Source organism: Antechinus flavipes, chromosome 5 (assembly GCF_016432865.1).
Source record: "Antechinus flavipes isolate AdamAnt ecotype Samford, QLD, Australia chromosome 5, AdamAnt_v2, whole genome shotgun sequence".
NCBI classification, from domain to species: domain Eukaryota; kingdom Metazoa; phylum Chordata; class Mammalia; order Dasyuromorphia; family Dasyuridae; genus Antechinus; species Antechinus flavipes.
Genome location: NC_067402.1, coordinates 141182382 through 141205472, shown reverse-complemented (window position 1 = coordinate 141205472; position 23091 = coordinate 141182382). Strand labels below are relative to the sequence as shown.

The 23091-nt window shown below is 35.1% G+C and overlaps 1 protein-coding gene across 1 annotated transcript in view; it reads right to left on the bottom strand.

The window, feature by feature from the left end:
- The window catches only part of LAMB4 (laminin subunit beta 4), a 125861-nt gene that overhangs the window by 42126 nt on the left and 60644 nt on the right, over positions 1–23091 (bottom strand). Inside the window, exons 21-26 of the mRNA XM_051962414.1 lie at positions 22305–22462; positions 20553–20777; positions 18797–19017; positions 12731–12827; positions 7947–8322; positions 1360–1520 (exon numbers count right to left, since the gene is read on the bottom strand). Coding sequence (XP_051818374.1) covers positions 1360–1520; positions 7947–8322; positions 12731–12827; positions 18797–19017; positions 20553–20777; positions 22305–22462 — 1238 coding nt within the window. The remainder of the gene's footprint in view (positions 1–1359; positions 1521–7946; positions 8323–12730; positions 12828–18796; positions 19018–20552; positions 20778–22304; positions 22463–23091) is intronic.

Genomic DNA, 23091 nt, shown 5'->3' with positions numbered 1-23091 from the left:
GATGTGTACAATTTTTTACATGTGTACAATTCAATAAATGTATACATACATATTTATGCATACGTGTATGCACGAACATATGTGTATATGATATATGTATAAAATTATAAGTCATTACATTTAATACAGCAATGCTAAGATTTGGCAGTGTGGCCAAATGAAAAAAAAAAAAAAGAAACTGGACAGAAAACAAAGGATTTGGGTCCCTGACTTTGTTACTTATTATCTTTATGATCTTCGGATAGACAGCCTCTCTGATCCCTAGACCTTAATAGAATAGGGATAATATTTGTACTACCTGACTTATAGGATTTTTGTAGGACTCAAATGAGATAATGTAAAAGAAAAGGGAAAAGTCCTTTGTAACCATTAAATATTAAAAAGGAGTAGAACTCTGATTTGATTTGTAGAGGTAACATTGTAATGAGGAAAAACTCTCTGCTAAGACACATTAGTACTTTGTTTGCAGTTTGTGATCTTAGAGGGTTTTGTGGGGAACTGAGAGTTCAAACAACTTGACCAAAGTTATACAGCCAGTATAAATCAAATGGATTACTTGAACCCAGATCTTTATGGCTTTGAGACCAGTTCTCTATGTTTTTTAATACTATTTTTTATGCACTATTGTAAATATTACTAATAATAGTTAACTACATCCTTATATAAACTATAAATTATAATTCTAGATTTTAGGAAACTGGGAATCCAAGAATTTTGTCCTCTCCTCCCTACTCCAAGCCTTATTCATTCAGGCTATAGCTAAGACTACCCAGACATTCACTTAATCTCTACAAGTGATTGAATCTTCCCAGTGTTTTATGAGAATTTTATTTATTTATTTATTTATTTTGGTGAATAATAAGACAGTGCCAAGACCTCATACTCTCTTTTTCTGAATTGATGGGAACTTAATAATTAGTGTTATACAAAAGGAATGAGAATGTGTTTCGTAAGCATGAGAACATGGTTTATAAGGATGAGAATATGGATAAGAGCTGTTTCTGTTATTTCCCCTGGGCTACAGGATGTCCAGCAACTCTGGGATTCTTCTTTATCCCAGACCCTTCATGGGTTTATAATTGCATACTACTTTAGTTAGTCTCTGGTGTATGTTTAGGTTACAAATTGTTGGCTGTAGTTCTTCATTTAAAGAAAGAATGGTTTTAAGATCCCAGAAATGTTTAAAAAGCTGAAATATTCATGTGCAAATAATACTTTTAAGGGGTGTGGTTTTGCTTTCCAAAGCGCTTAGGCACTATGGCAATAGCACAGTATAAGTAACTGATGGAATGCAATGGTATTTCATCAGCTGCCAAGGGGGAAGTTCACCAGATGACTGAAATGCATTTGGTTTCTTACCATTGATGCTGGAATTGCTGACATCGGAGGCCAAGTGCACTTTTTTCTGCAAGTCTTGTAGTAGATCATCCACTTCTTTCCCAATGCCCACCAAAGTTCCATTCAGATCTTGGAAGTCATACTCTCTATTCACTTGTTGACTTATGTGGTCAACCTGTGTTCTAGAGAAGAAGATCATGTTTTAGTTTAATGATGGTCTTTCCATTTGTATAGCTCCTTCCAGTTTTTAAAGAACATTATACATTCTCTCATTAAACTTTCAATATATTTGATACCTCAGGGAGAAGAGAACTACTAAACATTTCATAGTACCAAAGTTGAAAGGAGACTAAGTGATCATTTAATCTCCTATCTCTGACCCCTTTTCAGGTTCTCAGGAAGAAAATTTAAGATTGCACTAAATAAAAGGTGTTGGGTATTGTAAAAGTCTCAGTGTGAAAATTTAAGGTTACACTAAGTAAAAGATGTTAGATATTGTAAAAGTCTCAGTGTGAAAGTTTAAGGTAAACTTTAAAAGGTGTTGGGTATTATAAAAGTCTTAGTGTGAAAGTTTAAGTAAGAAAAGTCTTACTAAGACTTCTGAGACTTGCTGTGTATGGATATGTCCTCTCAACTATTATGAAATTTATATAGATGGGTACAAAGGATCATGGATCCAGATGGGAAGGATCCTTGGAAGCTATTATTTTATAGATGAGGAACATGAAACTTAGGCTGGTGAAGTGACTTGTTCAATTTGTCTTTTGATTAAATTTGTAGTTTGAGGATTTGGGTGCTAGAAACTCACTAGCTATTTGATCTGGGGCAAGTCACTTGGCCTAGCTGAACCTTGGTTTTCTCATTTTAAAAATGGGGATAATTGTAAAATACACAAACTATTTGTAAATAGTATAGCCTTATATAAAATGCATGCTATTAGGACTAATGTGCTACCTTGCTTTTAATTATTTGGGAACTCATACTTCAGTTAATGCATCATAACGAAACTTTATGATCCATGCATTCTCAGCTGCTCAATAATGAATGAATTGAGTGTATTAGAAACATACTGTGTGCTAAGCAATGGGGCCAGTGCACATTTGAACTAACACTGAACAAAAGGCAGAGGAAAGGAGAGGAAGTAACACTTTTCTCAGTCAGTTTGCCTTCTAGGTAATATCTCTGGAAAAAGAGTAACTACAGATAATTCTTGCTTTACAAAAAAGAGCCTGTCTGCAGACCTTGGATTTGCCTGAGGATGTGGGAAGGGACGAAGGGAGGCAGGAAGGGGGCCTACACCTGTGGAGGGAGGGAGCTGGGAAGAGGGAAGATAGAGTAGGAGGAAGCACATGTTGGGCCAGGCCAGTCAGACATGGACACAGACAGGGACTGGAGACAAGCGGGGACAAGAACAGACATGTGATACCCGAACTTGGACAGAGAGCAGATATGCAGGAGTGGACATGTGGGCAGGTGGGCAAGAGATGCTGGAGATCTCAAGCCAAATCCTCAATTGTCCACTAAATCTCTTTGAGCAGTTCTGCTTTCACTTGAAGGGTTTTCTTTAATTTATAATTTAAAAAAAAATTTTTTTTGGGGTGGGCTGGAAGGGTGTGTGTGGGGCAAGGAGAACCAAAAGGAGGGACAGAAGCACAGAAACATAGAACACTAGCATACCATACTGTAAAGTTCACACAGATATTTTTCTGGAATACCAATTGACTTTACTTAAAGTCAAATTTGTGTAATGTGAATTTAATTTATTTAAAGTGAGAACTGTCTGTGCTAATGATAAAGAAAATTCACATCTATGCAACTTTTTTTAGGTTATAAAATACATTCTTTACTATAAACATGTTATTTAATGCAATGTAATATCTGTTTTATAGATGGGAAAACAGAAGATAGAATATTTGCTTAGGGTCAGAGAGCTTCACATCAGGGGCAGGGTTTGACCCTAGATACTGTCCATTCCTCTACTCACTAAATCACATTTTCTCTTCTAGCAAGATTTTACAAAAAGAATATCCTTTGTCAGATTCTATATCCTCTTAATTTTTGACTTAGAAAAATATTATTGTCATCCTCCATTCCTACTTCCTAATCTGAGTCCAAGCTATTTCTTTTGGTCCCTGGAAGAATACTTTCCTTTCCTGCTTGAGTATAATAAGTCCATTCCCTTGGATCCTAATTGAAACTCTTTTCTTATTCACCGCTTGCTGTAGGGCCCTGCTTGTAGGGTCTTGCCAGACCCTCTACTCTAGATAATTGAAAAGCAATTTGTCTTTCATTGCCTTATATGGTAGGAAGCATTTTTTCTCAATCTCTTTTTCCCTCCCCCATTAGCCCAGAATAGCTCTGAGTTGTGTTTATTTTAGGCTACTTTTTAGGAGATACATATAGATATACATTTAAATAGATATGTTTACATATTTATATATCAGTCAATTGCAATCTCTCCTCCACCCTCAATTGATATTGCCTTGCATTAAAATGTTTTTAAATCTTCACATTCACAATTTAACAGGAAATCTATTTGGATCATCCTTTAATTTCTAATAACTTTTGGGAGAGGAGGATGTTTTGCTATAATAATACATTGTTTTGGTTGTGAAATTGAAACCCCTTTAATCTTATATGTTGAGACACACTAGCTGGAGAAATTTCCAGGGGAAACAGTTTAACAGAGTAGAAAGAGGACTAGTTTTGGATTAAAAGAATTCTAGTTTAAATACAGACTCTGACAGAGGTTTAACAAGTTAACTGCTCTGGGCCTCTTCTTCCTCAACTGTAAAATGTAAATTTGGGGCCTGTAACATTTTTTCTATTTTTAAATCTTATGATGCTGAATTTCAGATAACATTAGTAATATATAGATTTTTGGTAAAATTGGAAAGTTTAGTAAAACTGAATAAAATTTATTGGAGTATGGTTATAGTAGCTTAGGTAAATAATAAATGCTTGTTGATTTGCTGTTTATATTCACTTCAATTTAGAAAACATTCATTTAGTGCAAGCTATGTGCAGGACATTATCTTGGGTTCTGGGAATATAAAGATGGAAAAAAAATCCTTATTGTCTTTAACTTAAGGAATTTACAAACTAATAGGGGAATAATATGTAAAAAATTAAGCATAATATGAAATTAAATATGATGAAGGAAAAGTCAGATTTGATCATAAATATGAAGAGGGAAACTTCTGATAGGAGATCTGTTTTGCCAGAGGATGCCAGCAAATTATATGACAGAGACTATCCAACTTTTTTTATGGACAAGTTGAAGCAAAATAAACTAGATGATAATAGATTTTAAGTGGATTTGAAACTACTTAAATGATACCAGACCCAAAGAGTACACATTATGGAGTAGTACTAATTTGGAAGGAGGTCTGTAGTTGAATACTCCAATCAAAAAGTATTTATAAAGTGCTTACTGTTTATGTGTGAACTATTGAGCTAAATGTTAGGAATAAAAATAAAAAGTAAAAACAATCTCTGTCCTTAAGTTTGCTTTCTAATGGGGAGACAATAGGTTTGTACCTAATTATAGACAAAATACCTTCAAAGGAGGTACAAGGTAATGGTTGGCGGGGAAGATCCTTCCGTCTGAAAAGGGGTAGGAGTAAGAAAGGCCTCTTGATAAAGATACTACTTGAGTTAAGTCTTGAAGGAAGTTAAAGATTCTAAGATATAGAAGTAAGGATGGAAGACATTTGCAGATGTAGGAGACAACCAGTACAAAGGGATGGAAATAGGAGACAAAATGTTATATGGGAGGAGCAGAGAGACAATTGGGATACATAGGAAAGCATGAGGCGTGGGAGAATAATATACAATAAGATTAGCAATGTAGTCTGAGACCAAATTGTGAAGGGATTAAAAGCCCTTTAGCCTCTTGATAGGACATACCAATAATCCTAGCTTTTAGGAAGGTTAAGACTGGTGGATCTATTTAATTCCTTGCTGTAAAGTGGGCTAAGCTAGCAGTTCTTAACTTTTCCCACTTGTCTTACCTTTTGGACTGAGAAATTTTTATGAAACCTTGGATATATAGGTATATAAAATAGATATACAAATCAAATATTTACTCATAATAAATCATATAGAAAACAATTCTTTGGTTTACCTATAATATTACCATTTATTAAAGAAGGAGGTGCTTGTTTATTTTTACATAAATTTTTGCAGACTATTTGATACTGCAAGACATAAAGCATTCAGAAATGTTTTACTGTTGTCAAATTTTTCACAACCCCCAAATTCTGTTATGCAACTCTATATGGGGTCACAACCCACAGTTTAAGAAGCTTTAGATTAAGCCAAATGGAAATTTATACTAAATCTGGCATTACTATAATAAATCCCTGAGATTGAGAGACATGAATGTACCCAGATTGGAAAAAAGATCAGAGCAAAATCTACCAATTTCAAATCTGTGAGAAACCCCTGTGAACTTCTAGCCTGAGAAATATAGGGAGACGCAGTTTTTTAAAAAAAGCTTTTTAAGGAAACTGAGACAGTTAGTAGTTAAGTGATTTACCAAGGATCATTTTAGTTAATTACTTGAGGCTGGATTTGAACTTGAGTCTTTAGTAGACTGTAAGCTCAATGTGAGTAATCAGTGTAATATGGCTATCATAAATCTCATATGATTTTAGGCTTCATTAAGAGAAGTATAGTATATACAACAAGGGAAGTTTTCAGATCACTCCTTCAATTAGAGTATGTGGACTAGTTCTAGAAATTACATTTCAGGAAGGACATTAAGGAAATAGTACATATTCAAAAGAGGGCAGCCAAGAAAATGAGTGAACTCAAGACTATGAAGCTTTTAATAATGAGTCTGTTTAGCTTGAAAAAAAAAAAAGACTTAACAATGAATTGTGATTAATATTGTTTTGTGTAAGAGAAATTAGACTTGGTCAGGTTAGGCCCATAGGGAAAAACTAAGGATGATGGGAGAATTTGCAGAAAGGTTAATTTTGGCTTGAGGGAAGAAAAAAAAAATCTAACAGCTATCCCAAACTGGAATCAGTTGTTCTGAGTGGTAATGGATTTCTTATTTTGGGGGAACTTCAAGGGGAGACCAGATACTATTTATTAGTGATAGTATAGAGGGGATTCCTGTTTTGGAATAATCCAGACTAGCAATGCCAAACTCAAATAGGAAGAAGGACCATTATGCTATACGTAAAGATCCCTATAGACTAAATATCACCTTGGAAAGCTAAATGTATATATATATATATATATATATATATATATATATATATATATATATTATATATATATATATATATAAATTTATGAATATATCAGTACATTAAATTAAGGATAGCTAGTCTAAAATCTTGAATTCAAATTTGACAAATCAATTTTCCCTGTTTGTCTCAGTTTCTTCATCTATAAAGTGATTTGGGGAAGAAAAATGGCAAACTACTTAAGTATCATTGCCAAGAAAAACCCAAATGGGATAATGAAGAATTGGACATTATAGAACTGAATTTTAATCTAGTTGAGTATTTGGGAGGATTGTGGACCATGAGTTTGGTCTAGAGTTGGTCTAGAGCTGATATCTTTTGATGTTAACCTCTGAGATCCAGTGATGTTCAGGTGTGGGGATTAGGGAAGCCTTCATGGAGAAGATAGCACCTGATTCAAAAAAAATATGATATGAACAAAAGATAATATCAAGGGAGGACATAGCAGGAAGTTTCCTGTCTCCATGTCTTTGCAAAAGCTGTCTCCCATATGTGGAATGTATTTCCTCCATTTCTCTGCCTCTAAGAAATCCTTTAAGGATCAGCTAAAATGCCACCTTCTACTAGATGCCTTTCCTAATGCCCCCAGATGTTAGAACTCCTCTTTGAAATTTGGTTGCATTTATTTTGTACATCTTATATTTTCTTCTCTGTATATTTTTCCCTATCTTTTCAATTCCCCCTTCTTTCTTCTCCCCAAAGTCCTTTGAAGTAGGGTCTGTTTCCATTTTTTTTGTGCTTCACCAGGGCCTAGAACAGTACCTAGTACATCACAGGTAATAATACTAGTCTGTTGAATTGAATCACTATCATTATTCTTATCATTTCTCAGAAGTTGGTAATCCAGGTTAGAATCTAAAAAATTTGACTGTTAGTTAAAATGTATTTGCATCTAGGAAAAACTTGCTGTCAAATAGGTTAAGAAGGAGGCAAACAGAGTCAGCAAGGTGGCACAATGGATAGAGCACTGGCCCTGGAGTCAGGAGGAGCACAGAGATAAAGACATAGAAAGACAGAGAGAGAAAAGAGAGAGAGAGACAGAGCCAGAGAGAGCCAGAGCCAGTGACAGAAAAAGAAAGAGAGCCAGAGCTAGAGACAGAGAGAGAGAGAGAGAGCCAGAGCCAGTGACAGAAAAAAAGAGCCAGAGCCAGAGACAGAAAGAGAGAGAGAGAGAGAGAGAGACAGACAGACAGACAGATAGAGACACTTGCACATCATGGTTTCACCTCCCTGATGCTCTCCCTCTGCTTTGAGAACAAAGGACAAACAACAAGACTGTTCAGATGAAAAGCCCAGTAGGAGTCCTGGTTGATAGTGAGTTTGGTTCTGCTATTTGAACACTCTTACCTAACAGAGTCATGATAATCCTTGACGTTTAAGAATTCCCCAGATGAGAAAACAGGATGTTTCCAAATCCTCTCTGCTTCAGACATGCTATCTTCTAGGCGTTTGAAGTCTGCATTGCATCCAGGCAGGGTCTCTCTTTTATCTTCCAAGTTTGCAGCCAACCTAATTAACCCTTGTACAGCCTCAGAGAGGGAAGAAATCTTATTGTCCCATTGATCAAAGCACAAGGGACACTGAAGACAGGTGGGAAATTCCTGGAAATGACCCCGGGCACAACGATCACAGAAATGGCCCATGACACCTGCTCGGCACAGGCAGGAACCAGTTTCCTGGTCACAGATGGCTGTTTGTGTTCCTTCCTTATTACACTTACATTCTAGAGGGGAGAGGGAGAGAGGGATGAAGCAGAAAGGGACACTTTTTCTTAGCTTGGGAGAAACCTGAAAATAAAGTGATTCCTTGCCCAGGTTCCCGCCCAACTCTCTTTACCTTTTTTACTCCTTCCTCTTTCCTCCCATCAGAATCCTGCCCACAATTGTCCAATCAATATTTTAAATAAGTTTAAACTTATTTAGTTTAGTGCAATGGCTTTTAGTATACAACATTTGTCTTAAAATAAATTAAAAAGAAAAAAAGTAAATGGATCAAAATAAATGCAAGTTGGCTAATGTTTTAGATCTTGAAAAGATCTAAAAAGATCTACTTTGACAAGTTCTCAAGGGAGTGACCATGTCCTCTTAGCCCATCTAGAATTGGCCAGGAGGGCCAAGCCTGTGATTTCTATTTGGTCCTTTGCTTTCAGTGACTCCCAAAGAGCTTTGATTAAACTGCTTAGCTGCAATTTGGAACTATGCTCAAAAAGTTATCAAACTGTGCATACCCTTTGATCCAGCAGTGTTTCTACTGGGCTTATACCCCAAAGAGATACTAAAGAAAGGAAAGGGACCTGTATGTGCCAAAATGTTTGTGGCAGCCCTGTTAGTAGTGGCTAGAAGCTGGAAAATGAAAGGATGCCCATCAATTGGAGAATGGCTGGGTAAATTGTGGTATATGAATGTTATGGAATATTATTGCTCTGTAAAGAATGACCAGCAGGAAGAATACAGAGAGGACTGGTGAGACTTACATGAACTGATGCTAAGTGAAACGAGCAGAACCAGGAGATCATTATATACCTCAACAACGATACTGTTTGAGGATATATTCTGATGGAAGTGGATCTCTTCGATAAAGAGAGTTAATTCAGATCAAAGATGGACAGAAGCAGCTACACCCAAAGAAAGAACACTGGGAAAAGAATATAAACTGCTTGCATTTTTGTTTTTCTTCCCGGGTTATTTCTACCTTCTGAATTCAACTCTCCCTGTGCAACAAGAAAACTGTTCAGTTCTGCACACATATATTGTATCTAGGATATACTGTAACCTATTCAACATGTCATGTTGACTGCTTGCCATCTGGGGGAAGGGGTGGAGGGAGGGAGGGGAAAAATCGGAACAGAAGTGAATGCAAGGGATAATGTTGTAAAAAAATTACCCTGGCATGGGTTCTATCAATAAAAAGTTATAAAAAAAATAAATTGCTTAGCTGCTTTAGCCCTGTGGCTTGTCTTGGTATCTGTGATCTCACCAAGGTATCTTGTTTTGGTTAAGTTCCATTCTTGATTGGACAGATTAGATTGTTTAGGTCCCAAATATAAATACACAACATGTAATACATACATACTGAATAAATAAAAGAAGAAATGTGTGGCAAAGTTAATTTTAAATAGTTTTCAGGAAAAGAAATAAACCTATTCACTTTTAAATATGTGTACCTGTATGCATAAGAGGTAGCATAGCCCAAGGAGTGGAGTGCTGGGCCTGGAGTCAAAACTAACTTCAGAGTTCAAATTTGACCCCAGATACTTATTGGCTATATAAACTTGGGAAAGTCTCTGACTTCTGTCTACCTCAGTTTCCTCAATTATAAAATGGAAATAATAACAGCATTTAAATAAGGTTGTTGCTATGAAGGTCAAATGAGATATTTTTAAAGTGCTTAACATGGTACCTAGAATATAGTCAGTGTTTAATAAATATTAATTCCCTTTTCTCCCTCTTAAAATTAAGGAAATTTTGTGTTCCTGGCCTGCTTCTAGCTCATATTTCTTCTGTGACAGTAAGTCACTTAGTCTCTCAGTTCTCCAGCCAACTTTAAGACCTGTAAGTTGTTAAACATTTGTGGATATGAGAAGAATTTCTTCACTGGGAATTTTTTATAACAATGGTCTAGCACCCCTCCCTCCTTATAATTTTTGTTGCTCAATAATATATATGTATGTATATAAATGTATACATATATTTGTATACACAAACATACATACACACAACCTGCTACAGCAGCTAGATAGGACATTTTTTTTCCTTCTTTAAATTTTCAATACTTTCTAAATGGCCCAGAGAGTTGGGGAATAGGGAAAACAACAAGCAAATATTCAGATACTAATAGTCTCCTTATCTGCTTCTCTAGTATTCATGTATATATGTATACATATTTTATTTAAGATGCCTGAGACTAGTACCAGGTTCTAAGCAAGTCCTTTTACTCTGTGAGACACTACATCTGACGGATCTGATCTTACTTTTTTAAATAAAGGTTTTTATTTTCAAAACACATGAATAGTTTGTAATATTCACCCTTGCAAAAATCTCTGTTCCAATTTTTTTCTCCATCTCTTCCCCCCACCCCTTTCCCAGATGAAAAGTAGTACAATGTATGTTAAACATGTACAGTTCTTCTATACACATTTCCACAATTATCATGCTGCACAAAAAAAAATCAGTAGATCTAATCTTATTTCTCACAAACACCTGCAGTTGATCCTATACTTTATATTTTCTTGTATTCCTTTGTTTGGGACATAAGGAATACTGTGGGACAGCTTTGGAGTTACATGATGATCTTTCCTAGGCAGTCTGGTTAGAGATTCCAACCTCCCTCCCCACTAATTCTTTACCTTATTGTCAAAGATTTTTCTCTAACTTGGAGAATTTTTGTGAACCATTTGTGTTTGAGAACTATACTTCCAAAGTCAGAATTAATATGATCTTGGGTCTTTAAATCTATAACATCAGAATACGAACTTATGCATTGTCAATTAACATTTATTAAGTTCCTACCTAGGCAATGTGCTAAGAGTTGAGGATACAAAAGAGGCAAAAAACAGTTGCTGCCCTCAATGAATTTACAATTTGATGGGGAAAATAACATGCAAAGAAACATATTCAAAGCAAGCTATATTCAGGAAAAATAGGAAATAGTTGATAAGAGCGAAAGCACTAGAATTAAGAAGGGTTGGGGAAGACTTCCTGTAGAATCCTCTACTCATTAAATTGGCATTTAATATCTATTATTTCACTTCTTATAGCAAGCTAGTAAAATAAATGCTACAGATACCACCCTCATTTTACAGATGAGGAAACAGGGTGAGAGGGCTTAAATAATTTGCCTAGTTACCCATCTCCTAGGTTATAAGGCAGGATGCCAACTCAGGCCTTTATAACTCCAATTCCAATTTTAGCTACTAAACTATGTACACTGCCACTCTCTCCTCAGGGTTACAGTAAGGACTGAGAAGGAATAAACTGACATAACTGAATTTTGGAGTAAAAATAATGGCAAATGCTAATGAGGACTGATGAACTAATTAGGCTCCTCAAACAGATGCCATCTGTCCAATGCTTTCTGTTCTGATCCACAGAACTCCTCAGGACCCCTTAGGGCTCAGCATTATGTCAGTTTTACTAGCTTGTGGCAAGTTCTGTTTTCTTACAATGACACTCATCTTTAGCAGCTCCATTCATGATGAAGCCCATTTTGTCAATTGAGTCTCTATTAGTTGCATCTTTAACCACAATTATTCTCCTGTTGCTAAGAGCCAGCGTTTTTCAATTTCTCCTCGATTGCCTCAGTATAAGAGATGAAAATCATTTTATGAGTACAATGAAAGTCTCTTGTCATTGAAATGCAAGAGTTGACACACCCTAAGAGACACCATAAACCAGATTTTCCAGATGTCCTAACATTTCCTGAGTTTTAAATGAGCATTTCCATTTAAAACCAAGGGACTAGTCTTCACACTGGGAGAATTATTGAGAACCCAAAGCTGTAAATAGAGTGCAACTGGGAAACATTTGAGTTAATAGCTCATTGGAAGACAACATGAAAACATTCTCATGATACGGAGATCCCTTGACTGCCAAATGACACATGTCATTGATAGCTTTATTAAGCGGTTCATTTTTTTTATCTTCTTTAGATTCTGGGTTAACTTGATTTGGGAGTTGACTGAGAAATCTATTTCCTGGACTGGAGCCAGAATAGAAGAATGACAGACAGGTTATGGACATAGAGTTTTGGGAGATTTTCTACCCTGCTGATGACTCTTGACTCTTTCAGAGATCTCCTTTCTCCCCAACTCACAATGATGTTAAGATTCATTCTTAGTGCATCCTTAAAACAACAGAAAATCAAGGCAAAGGTATATTTGCATTGCTCTTAAGGGTCTGATGCATTAAGGTCAACTCATCTCCTTTGAGAATTCACTTATTTTTAAGGTTACAAAAAGAATTAATAGTGTCAATTAAGTCCACACTGTTAAAAACTATTCATCAAATTTTCATATAAAATTGGATATCATTTGAATGGACGTGTTCATCAGGGCAAAATTATAGAAAATAAAGATTTTTTTTAAACAAAAAATAACTAAGCACAAAGCTTTTAGAGTAATTGTTAATACTTACCAATGCATTGCACCTGGGGATCTCCATAGTAATTTTCCTCACATTTGTTGCAGTGTTTTCCACCATAGCCTAATTTACAAGGGCATTGGCCTGTAAACTGTAAAAACAGTCATGGGTGAGGAACTGATGAATGTTATAATCCCTGAAGAACTTAATTCTAACAGAAACCATTCATTCTCTCTCCTGTGATTTAGCCTATACAGCTGTGGAAAGACAGGGGAGGGGTGTTTCCCATGGCTAAAGTGAGCAATGGAAAAGAGACAAGGAAAGGAGGATGGGGCGGACGTGCTCTGGCTTCCCCATCTCTGATATACCGTCTGCTCCCAGCTGCTCAGGGACAGGTGGTTCCCAACTGAGAGACATACACAGATGCAAATGAAAACAAAACAGATTAAGGGAAGTGGGCCAGATTCTTTTCTTATATAATTATGGGAGTTTCCCCATAAGGATAACAGAGTCCAAGGATCTGGTGGAACACTCAATGTCTCGTTTGGTAGAAGATTTTATACACTCAATTTGCAGTTTCTAGAAATTGGCCTGGGAATATTTTACTTAAAATGCAGCAGTTTTATATTTGCTACAAGGGTTTTGCTTTGCCTTGTCTTTTTTTTTATTTTAATAGGGGAGGTGGGAGAGAAAGAAATAGACGTTTTTAAATTTAAAAATAAATAAATACATAAATTTAAATGCAGCAGTTTTGCTTGCAATTTCACGCAAGATAAAGATAATATATGGGGTTAGAAATAAACTTCCATGCCACCACACAAATAGAATTCTATTCCTTGTTTCTGAATATAGTAGAGGGAAATAAAATTTTTTTTCTCTCTCCCTCCTCCTCCTCTCTCTCTCTCTCTCTCTCTCTCTCTCTCTCTCTCTCTCTCTCTCTCTCTCTCTCTCTCTCTCTCTCCCCCTCTCCCTTCCTTTCTTTTTCTCTTTTTTTCCACTTTGCCTCCCCCCATTTCTTTCTCACAGACACAAAAACACATACATACACACGCACATACACACACACACATAACACCCAATGAAAAATGGGGGGGAAGGAAAGTCATCTTAGCTGGATTCTTTAGAATCTTAGGATTTGATAGTATAAATTTATTTATAGATTAGATTAGTAGTAACCTAATCAAACTTCCTATACAATATGAAAATCTTTTCTGAAGTGACCTTGACCAATGGATTTTGGACTATATTCTTGTCAGTATTTTCAATAATTGGTACAAGAAAGAAAAGTGTGCATGTCATGACTATCCAACAATCAATACAAAATTTCATCTGGAATCAAAACAAGAAGAAAATTTGCATTACTAAAATATTTTTGGTAGCATTATAAAAACTTGAATCTTTTGAATTATTAAAGGGAGAATAAATTATATTTAGAGCAGCTTTAGTTTTAATTATATGTTATTCTATAGAGGGCTGAGCCTGGAGTCAAGAAGACCTGAGTTCAAATTCAGATCAGACATTTTTAAGCTATGTGGGTAAGTCACTTAACTTTTCCTGCCTCATTTCCTCATCTGTAAAATGGGAATAATAATAACATATTATATATATATATATAAAATAACACTTACTTCCCAGATTTAATATGTTTAACATTTATCTTTTAAAAATGAAATCTGTAAGGAATTAGATCATATAAATAGGCATGCTAGCTAAATTGGCAATATTAAGGCAATATTTATTCAATATTAAAAGAAATTGAAAACATCAGACTTCATATCATTAATATGAGATAAGTTCATATCTTACAGGAAGAATGCACACAAAATTCACTCATGTACTCTTTCATAATTTTTGGCCCTTGAGTATATATAGCTACCCTGTATTGAGTGTATGTGTGTAACTGGACAAATGGTTGATAGATTGCCAATGAAGAGAGAGGGAGGGAACAGACAGGGAGACTCCATCATACTATTCAAAGATAGGTAATGTGTATAAATATATTTTAAAAATGAGGCAAAGCTTGAGAGCCTACAATATAACCATTGTCAATATAAATTGATAGTCATTTTTTAAAGACTTGTTCCAAGGAGTGGGAGTATAGATGGGATGTATAAAATTCTTATCTAAAGTATGTGAAAGGAGTCTTTAGAATGGGGCCTTGTAACTGAAAAACAAGAGCAGAGAAAAAAGCACAGGATGCTCACATCCCAAAGTAGGAAATGTCTATGATGTATTGTTTCCTAACACTGAAATAAAAGCATGGTTAATTTTTCATAAGATCAAAGACAAAACTGGAAGACCCTTGAGAATCACTTAGTCACAGGGTTATAGCTAAAGAGCTGGAAGATTTAGATCCTGTCATCTAGGCCACCTCCATCATTTTTACAGATATAGAAACTAAGATCTAGAAATTAAGTGGTATATCTAAGATTATTCAGAGCAAGTGACAGAATCAGAATTTGAACCTTGATCTGAGATTCAAATCTAGAATTAATCCAATACTTCGATTCTGTGGATGAGGAAGACAAATCCTAGATTTTAAAAGTTGCATAGGTGGTGATTGAGGCATGAGTCAAACTTCTAACTCCACTTCCAATTATTTTCCTTCACTGCTTTCCCTTGATAGCCAGTTGCCCCCATTTTATAAATAAGACAATGAAGGTATAATCAATTCTATCTCTATCTTTTTTCTGGATATAATTAAGGATTCCCATTTCATCCAGAGCCATCTCCAGTCATCCTGATCTCTATCAGGCCACTGGACCCAGATGGCTTTGGAAGAGAAAGAAAGGCAGGTGACTTTGCACAGCCCTCCCTCATTTAAATCCAATCCACTTAAATATCACAAATCATGATCATTTTCAAGAACAAAGCACAGACAATAACCTATGTGTGACCTAACAAAAATAATAAACTACTGTCTACCCTTTCTTTCATTTTTTGGTACTATTTCCTCTATGGATGTCAATTCTAGTTTATAAAACTATGAAATCATAAAATCTTAGCATTACAAAGGACCTTTCAGGATATTAACTAACTCAACCTTCTAATCAATGGAAGATCTCTTGCATGACACTATGAAAGATGGTCACCTTTCCTTTGCTTAAATATTTTTAATGGACAGGTTTCAATCTATTACTGTTTGATTCCTTAGATGTTAGAAAGTTTCTTATTTTGTTGAACCCAAATCTCTGTTTAACTTCAATTCATTAGTATTCATCCTGTCAGTGCAACACAATGTCTTCATCACCATCCACTTTTTGGTCATTCAAATATTTGAAGACAATAGTATAACTTTCCTTAGTCTTCCCTTTTTCAAATATTCCTAATAAATATTCCTAATTTCTTCATCTGACTTGGTTTTGTGTGGACGAACCTTACTTTGTCAATAGTCCCTTTAAAATATTGTTTGTTCTCAGAAATTAACACAAGATTACATATATGTGTTAATCAGGGAAATAAATATACAATGTGATGATTACATTCATAATCTGGATACTATACTTCTGTTAATACTTCAGCAATTGTCTTACACTCTTGCTTCATATTAAGCTTGAATAACTTAAAACTCTTGCATATTTTTCATAAGTTCCTGCCAAATCACATTTTTGTTATTGTCCAAGTGACTTTTTTTTTAAACCAAATACAGAATTTCACATTTATTCCTGATAAATTTCACCTTGTTGTTTTAGGCTTTCCATGACAGCTTGTCAAGATCACCTTGAACAAAAGTTCTGCCATCTATCCTATGATCTATCCCTGTTTTTGTGTCATTTACAAATTTGACCAGTGCATCTTTCCTGTTTTTACAGAATTTATTGATAAAATTATTGAGGATGGTTAATTTATATTCAAAATCCTGAGCATACAACTTGAGAACTTTTTCCTAGGCTGAACTTGGAAACATTAACCAACATTTTTTGATTATGGCTATTTAAACGGTTTTGAATCTAGCTATCTATACTATAAATCTTTCCACATTACTCCTTTTCATTCTAAGGACATTTATTCTTTAAATGTGGAGGGCTGAAAATCTTTGGCAGCAATATAAAGAGCAGGATGCCAAGCTAAATTTTGCAAAAAATTTGCAAAAGGAAACTCCCCTCAAAAACTCTTGCTATGTACCACCAGGATCTTCCCTTGATGGATTCCAGTGGAATCCATGGAATCTCATGGAATCCCAGGGATGTATCGTCAACAGCCTACCAATTTCTTCCAGTTTTTAGCACATGGGAGTCAGGTGTTTACACTAATATCAGGGTCAAATTTCCAACTATTCTGATTGCCACTGCTATTTATTCCTATAGTACTTTTCCAGTCAGATATTTAATAGTTTGCTTTAAAATCAGCCATTTTATGCTGTAGCTCAGGTAACCTCTAACTTGATCTAAAACCTTAATGATTAAATTACATAGGGTTTAATAATTCCAGTTTTATCTTGATTCTCCTTAAATTCAGATCTTTAAGGTCTGATTATAACCTTTTCTTAATCCCCTGATATTTCTAAGTGTTCCCATTGGATTTCACTACTGTATTTTTTCTTTTCAGTAACTGCCCAAGAGATATTTCTTTAAGCAAAAGCCAAAACATATTATTTATAAACACTAAATTTTTTTTTAACTAAATATATTATGCCAGTCATGTTCTTTTTTTTTCTTTGAAAAAAAAAAAGTTCTGTTTTAGGTCAGAACTCTGAACTTGAAACAAGGAGCTAAGTCAGTGGAATTGATAGAGACAATGGTTATCTATTTATCATGGTTCAGTATGATAGATTTAATCCTACAACAAATAATGCTTTCCTAGTGATATAATGATTGGTTTATACTCAGCGTAGAGCATATAAGCTAGGAGCCTTAGCCAGGATTCATTTGGAGAGATTCAGAGGGCAGAGAAAACAGGTGGGAGCTCAAACTCTGGGAACCAAGGAGGGAGAGAGGCCTTTAAGAAAGCTAACTCAGCCCCAGGAAAGGAGACAAGACTTGGAAAGAGATAAAGGATTTGGACTTTAACCCGTGGCTACTCGTATGGTGATTACTGAACTGAAACGACTGCTTCCAGAGACCCCCAAGAAAACTGAACAGAGAACATTACAAGGTTCAATAGTCTATTGAATAAACAGTGAAAATCATTTATATACTTTAGTATCATTGAGTATGCAATGAAATAATGCTACTTTTTTTGAACAATCACTGACCTATATTTCCCAGTGATGGTTGAGGGTAAACAATTAATTCTTCAAAGGTTCAAGGGTTCTTTCACTCCTGTAGCTAGGAATTCCCCCTTCTGACATTTTAATCCCTCTACTGTGTGAGTGATGATATAATCATAGCTTTATAGCAGGAAGGGATATCAGAAGCTATCAAATCCAACCCTATTATTTCATAGATGAGGAATTGTGGCCCAGAGAGATTAAACAATTTGCTCGGAGTTACACAGCTAGTAAGTGAATGGGAAAGGGTTTGGATGGTTATTCCTAATTTTAATCCATTTTACTTTTCATAACAATATGCCTTTCAGAGTCTTCTAGCACTGCTGGGACCAAAGAATTCTGCTTCAATTTGGCAATAGACTTCTCTGAACTTAGGGAGTCAGTTTTCTGACAATATATAGTCTATCTTTGGACTTGGGTTTCAACTTTATAGTAAAAAATCCTGATTTTATTTTGTAAATAAGTACCATTTGTCTAGCATAGGGGAATGATATTATGGTGCAAATTAAAAAAACCTTATAAATCTGATGTGTTAGTATGTAGGCAAAGGCCCCAAGTTCATTGCCATATATTATCTATTCTACTTCAAAGTCTTCCTTTTATAATATTTATCAGATAATGAAAGGAAAATAATTTTTGTTGTTACATTTAACATTCACCTTCCAGAAGTGGGATCTAGACAAAACCATACAGTTGGCAGATTTTGTTTCCCACAGCTTTTCCCTCTGCCCATCTTTTTCCTCTTCTATCCTGGTTCCAGCATGAAGAAGACAATTGCCCCAAGGTGATTATTAACAATGGCAATACAGCAAAAAGCAATTAGGATGATTTGGAATAGACATTGCTCTTATGGTGTTTCATCAATTAAAGTTAATATACCACATGCAAGTTTTTTTTTAAAGGGATCTTACCTGGTCACAATGAGTACTGTGAGAATGTTGGGGGTCACATTCACAGATCTGACACCCTCTCCTAGGGACCAGATTCCAGTATCCTTCGGCACATTGGTTACAGGTCAAACCTATGACATTTGGCAAGCAAGGACAGGATCCTGTTGTTGGGTCACATAGGCATTCTGTATCACCTGTTGCACATGTAGTATGATTTACCCCAGAAGGATTGCAAGTACATTCTGGGAAAATAAAGACAAGTATAACTTAGATAAAAGGAACTTGTAGTTATTGAAAATAAGAAATGACTTGGAATGGGGTAGTGCCTTTTCTCCAAAGAGCTCAAAGAAGAACCATGATGTGATTTCCCACAGTCTGAATATGTTCTGACCAGGACATTATAAGATACACCAAAAATCTCTTTCTATAGTTAGGAAGGAAGGTGCTCATTTTTGCCAAGTTTATTAACTTTTTAAGCCCACTGAATTCCATTTGATTGCTCTAAAATAGAGAGTTATTCATCTTAACTTTGGTGTTCCTAAAGTTTCCATTCTTCCCCCATTGATGAACAGTTTATTGTGTTTAGGCATAGGTCTTAGTCCAAGAAACTGGAAATTAAGTGGATGCCCATCAGTTAGGGAATAAGTGAATAAGTTATGGTATATGAATATCGTGGAATATTATTTTTTCTTAGAAATGATCAGCAGGCTGATTTCAGAAAAGCCTGGAAAGACTTACATGAACAGATACTAAATACAGTAATCAGAACCAAGAGAATATTGTACACAATAACAAGATTATGTGATGATTCACTATGATACACTTGATTTTTTCAACAATGAAGTGATTTAAAACAATTCCAATTGACTTATGAAAAAAAATGCCATCAACATCCAGAGAATGGAACCTGAATGAGGATCAAAGGTATTTTGTTGTTGTTTGCTTGTTTTTTTCTCATGTTTTTTCCCCTTTAGATCTGATTTTTAATGTGCAGCGTGACAAATATGGAAATATGTTTAGAAGAATTGCTTCTTCTAAATATATGGGATTATTTGCTTTTTGGGGGACGGTGGGAAAAAAATTTGAAACAAGGTTTTGCAAAGGAGAATGTTGAAAACTATCTTTGCACGTATTTGGAAAAATAAAATGTTGAATAATTATTACAAACAAACAAAAGGAATAGGCCATAATCTTGCACTAAATCCATTAGGGAAATTTTTATTAATGACAATATGTCATCTACCAAAGGTGAAAATCAGGAATATTATAGAAGAAATGCTTATGGCTGCAACTTGCATAATGATATTTTACCTACTCTTTCTTTTTTTGATTAATTATTAAATTAAAATGTTAATTTAAATTAATGTTTCATGAATCTATAGTAATATTAATGCTATAAAAAGCTTCCAAAGAAAATTGTTTATAGCTGGCTTTATAAAAGGCAAATAGATAACATAGAAAATTGAATTGGGTGGTCTTGGAGACAGGAAGATCTAAGTTCAAATCCTTTGATTGTCACTTTGCTGTGTGACCCTAGGCATTTTAATTAACCTCAGTCAGGCTTAACTTCTCCATCTGAAAAATGGGGGTAATAATTGCACCTTCCTCATAGTTTGTTGGGAGGAGCAAGTGAGGTTTCATTTGTGTATTGTAAATCTTAAAGCTCTACATACATGTTAATTATTATTCTAACAAGTTCTTGTTAAAGAGAGCATCTGTGTGATGCCATGAGAATGACAAGTTATTATTTTGTGGCCATTCTGCACCATCAACTTACTTTTGCAATTTTGTGTGAGTGCTGATCCAAAGTAACCTGGTTTACAAAACTGGCAATTGGGCCCATGAGTATTATATAAACATTTAAGGCATTCTCCTGTTACCCTGCTGCAGGATGCTGGGTCTGTTCTATCTATATTGTTGTTGCAGGCACATGGCAGGCAAAGGTCTCCTGATATTTTTGGATTTCCATAAAAACCACTTGAGCATTCATCACACTGAATACCTATGAAAGGAGAAGAGATTGAAAGAAAAGAGAATGGGGTGGTTAGAAGTATAGAAAATAACTTTAAAATTGAATAGGAAAGTGAAAAAGCTCCCTAAGGTATTACAAAAAAGGGTTTGCACATTAGAGTAAACAAGGAAAATGCTTCGATATGAAATATGAATCCTTCAGCATTTACTCTGTGGTCTCCAAACATAGTTGAGAACATATTAAAATACTTAATAGTTATTTAGAACAAAAATTCCTTAGAGGAAAATGCTTTCTCCAAGGTCTGTTTCCTGTGACTTTGGGAATTCAGGGATAGAACTGAAGCATTAGCCAGGGAATGGGTTTGATAGCAGATGGAAAGATTGCTGTCCAACAGCATCCCGGTAGAATATTTTAATGGAACTGTGATTTTATTGGCCTGGATACTCACTCTATTGACACAGATCACTGTACTTTGCTTCTCATGCTCTAATCCTTCTCCACGTTGGGCCCATTAAACTTCCATAGAATACAGAAGTGTTAAACTCATTCATGGAGCCAGGCACGTGCAGCCGACAAAACTCTCTTGGTGTGCCCAGAATCAGATTAAAATGTAATTCAACAAAATAAATAAAAGTACAATAAAACCTAGATAATGCAAATTTGTGGATTTCCAGTTAATATATGGCCCATGGAGATTATTTATTTTGCTTTGACACCACCATTGCAGCATGATGGACATATTGTTGGACTTGGAGAGACAAAATGTGGTAAATCATACTTCTGATAGATACTTAATGAGCTCTGCATCTATATGCAACTTATTTAAACTTTTGAAGTCTCATATTTTACAAATGAAAAAATATCCTTTTCGGATAATTTGCTTATTGTGAATGTGAAGCACAAGACACCATGATCTGAGAAAGAGTTAAGACAAACCCAAGGAACAGTGGAAAGACTGAGGCAGGTGAAAGCAAGTTATAGTTTGACGACTTATATATAAGCAGCAGTGTAAAATACATTATTAAAAATTTGAGCAGAAAAGAAGATAGATTGGTCTTGTAGCAGGAATGGAAGAACATTAGATGATGGGTAATCTGAAGAATACATTGATACTTCTCAGCTACTAAAAAGAACAATCATGAAATATTTATATTTTTCTAGATGTTATATGAGAAAACATGGATTAAAATCACACAAGATAACAGAGGAGGATTTCAATCTGCATTACTGAAAGAGGTATTTACACAAATGAAGTACAAAACCAAATGGACTTCATTTGACTCAAATACAGTTTAGTCTTTTGGTGCATATTAACTATAGAGCTATTGCATAGGAGGAGGATGGATTTCCCTTAATTAATTTCTTGATAAACACAATTATTCAACTCAATAAAGCAGAAATTTGAAAAGTTTTCTCTTCTTTAGTCACTTTATTTCATATTCTTCATCAAACATTTGTATAAGTTAAATAACTGATGAAATTGTGGTCTTGTGTCAGCCTATAATCAAAGACTGTGGAACAAGGGGAAAGGCACATTGGATGAGCTAGATTCCATACCTGTATAACCCTCCTGACAGTTGCAGATTACTTCTAAATTCCAAGAATTCTGATAACAGGAATGGGCAAAATACTGATTACTTGAAGGAACATCAGGACACTGGCAAGGAAGACATGGTTTTCCAGAGAGAGGATTTCCATAGTAACCATCGATGCACCTATTAAGTACATTTGCTTAGAGATAAATCAAAATATATACCTGAAAAGTACATATAATGGCAAACATCCTGCCTTAAGGAAACGTGATTTCCCCCAAATGTAATAAATTAGAGAATGACTATTTACTTTGCTAAAAGATTCCTTATTTGACAAATATATTCATTGTAGAGTCCTTTTAAATATTGTGCTTTTCAAGTGTCTCTATTTCAATTTTTTTAAATTATGTGCTACTTTTTAGGAATATGTCATATAGCATAGCTATAGGCAAGTCAAAAAGTAGTGAACTTAGTATTAGAAGACTCAGGCTCAAGTTCCATCAGACATTACAACAGGCAAATCACTTATCTCTTCTAAGTTTCAGACTTACATCTGTCAAAAGTCCTACCTCGATAATAACTCGAGCTCTACCTACTTGAAAGGGTAGTTGTGGGGAAAGTACTTTGTAAATGGTAAATCTTTATATTAATATGAGCCATTATCATAAAGAGAGGCACCAAAATATAGTGTATACAAAGATGGGCTTACAGTCAGGAAAATTGGGATGTAAAACCTGCCTCTGACTCATGATTGTGTGATTCTGGTTAAGTCAACTTAACCTCTGAACATTATAAGCAACTCTTCTAAGACT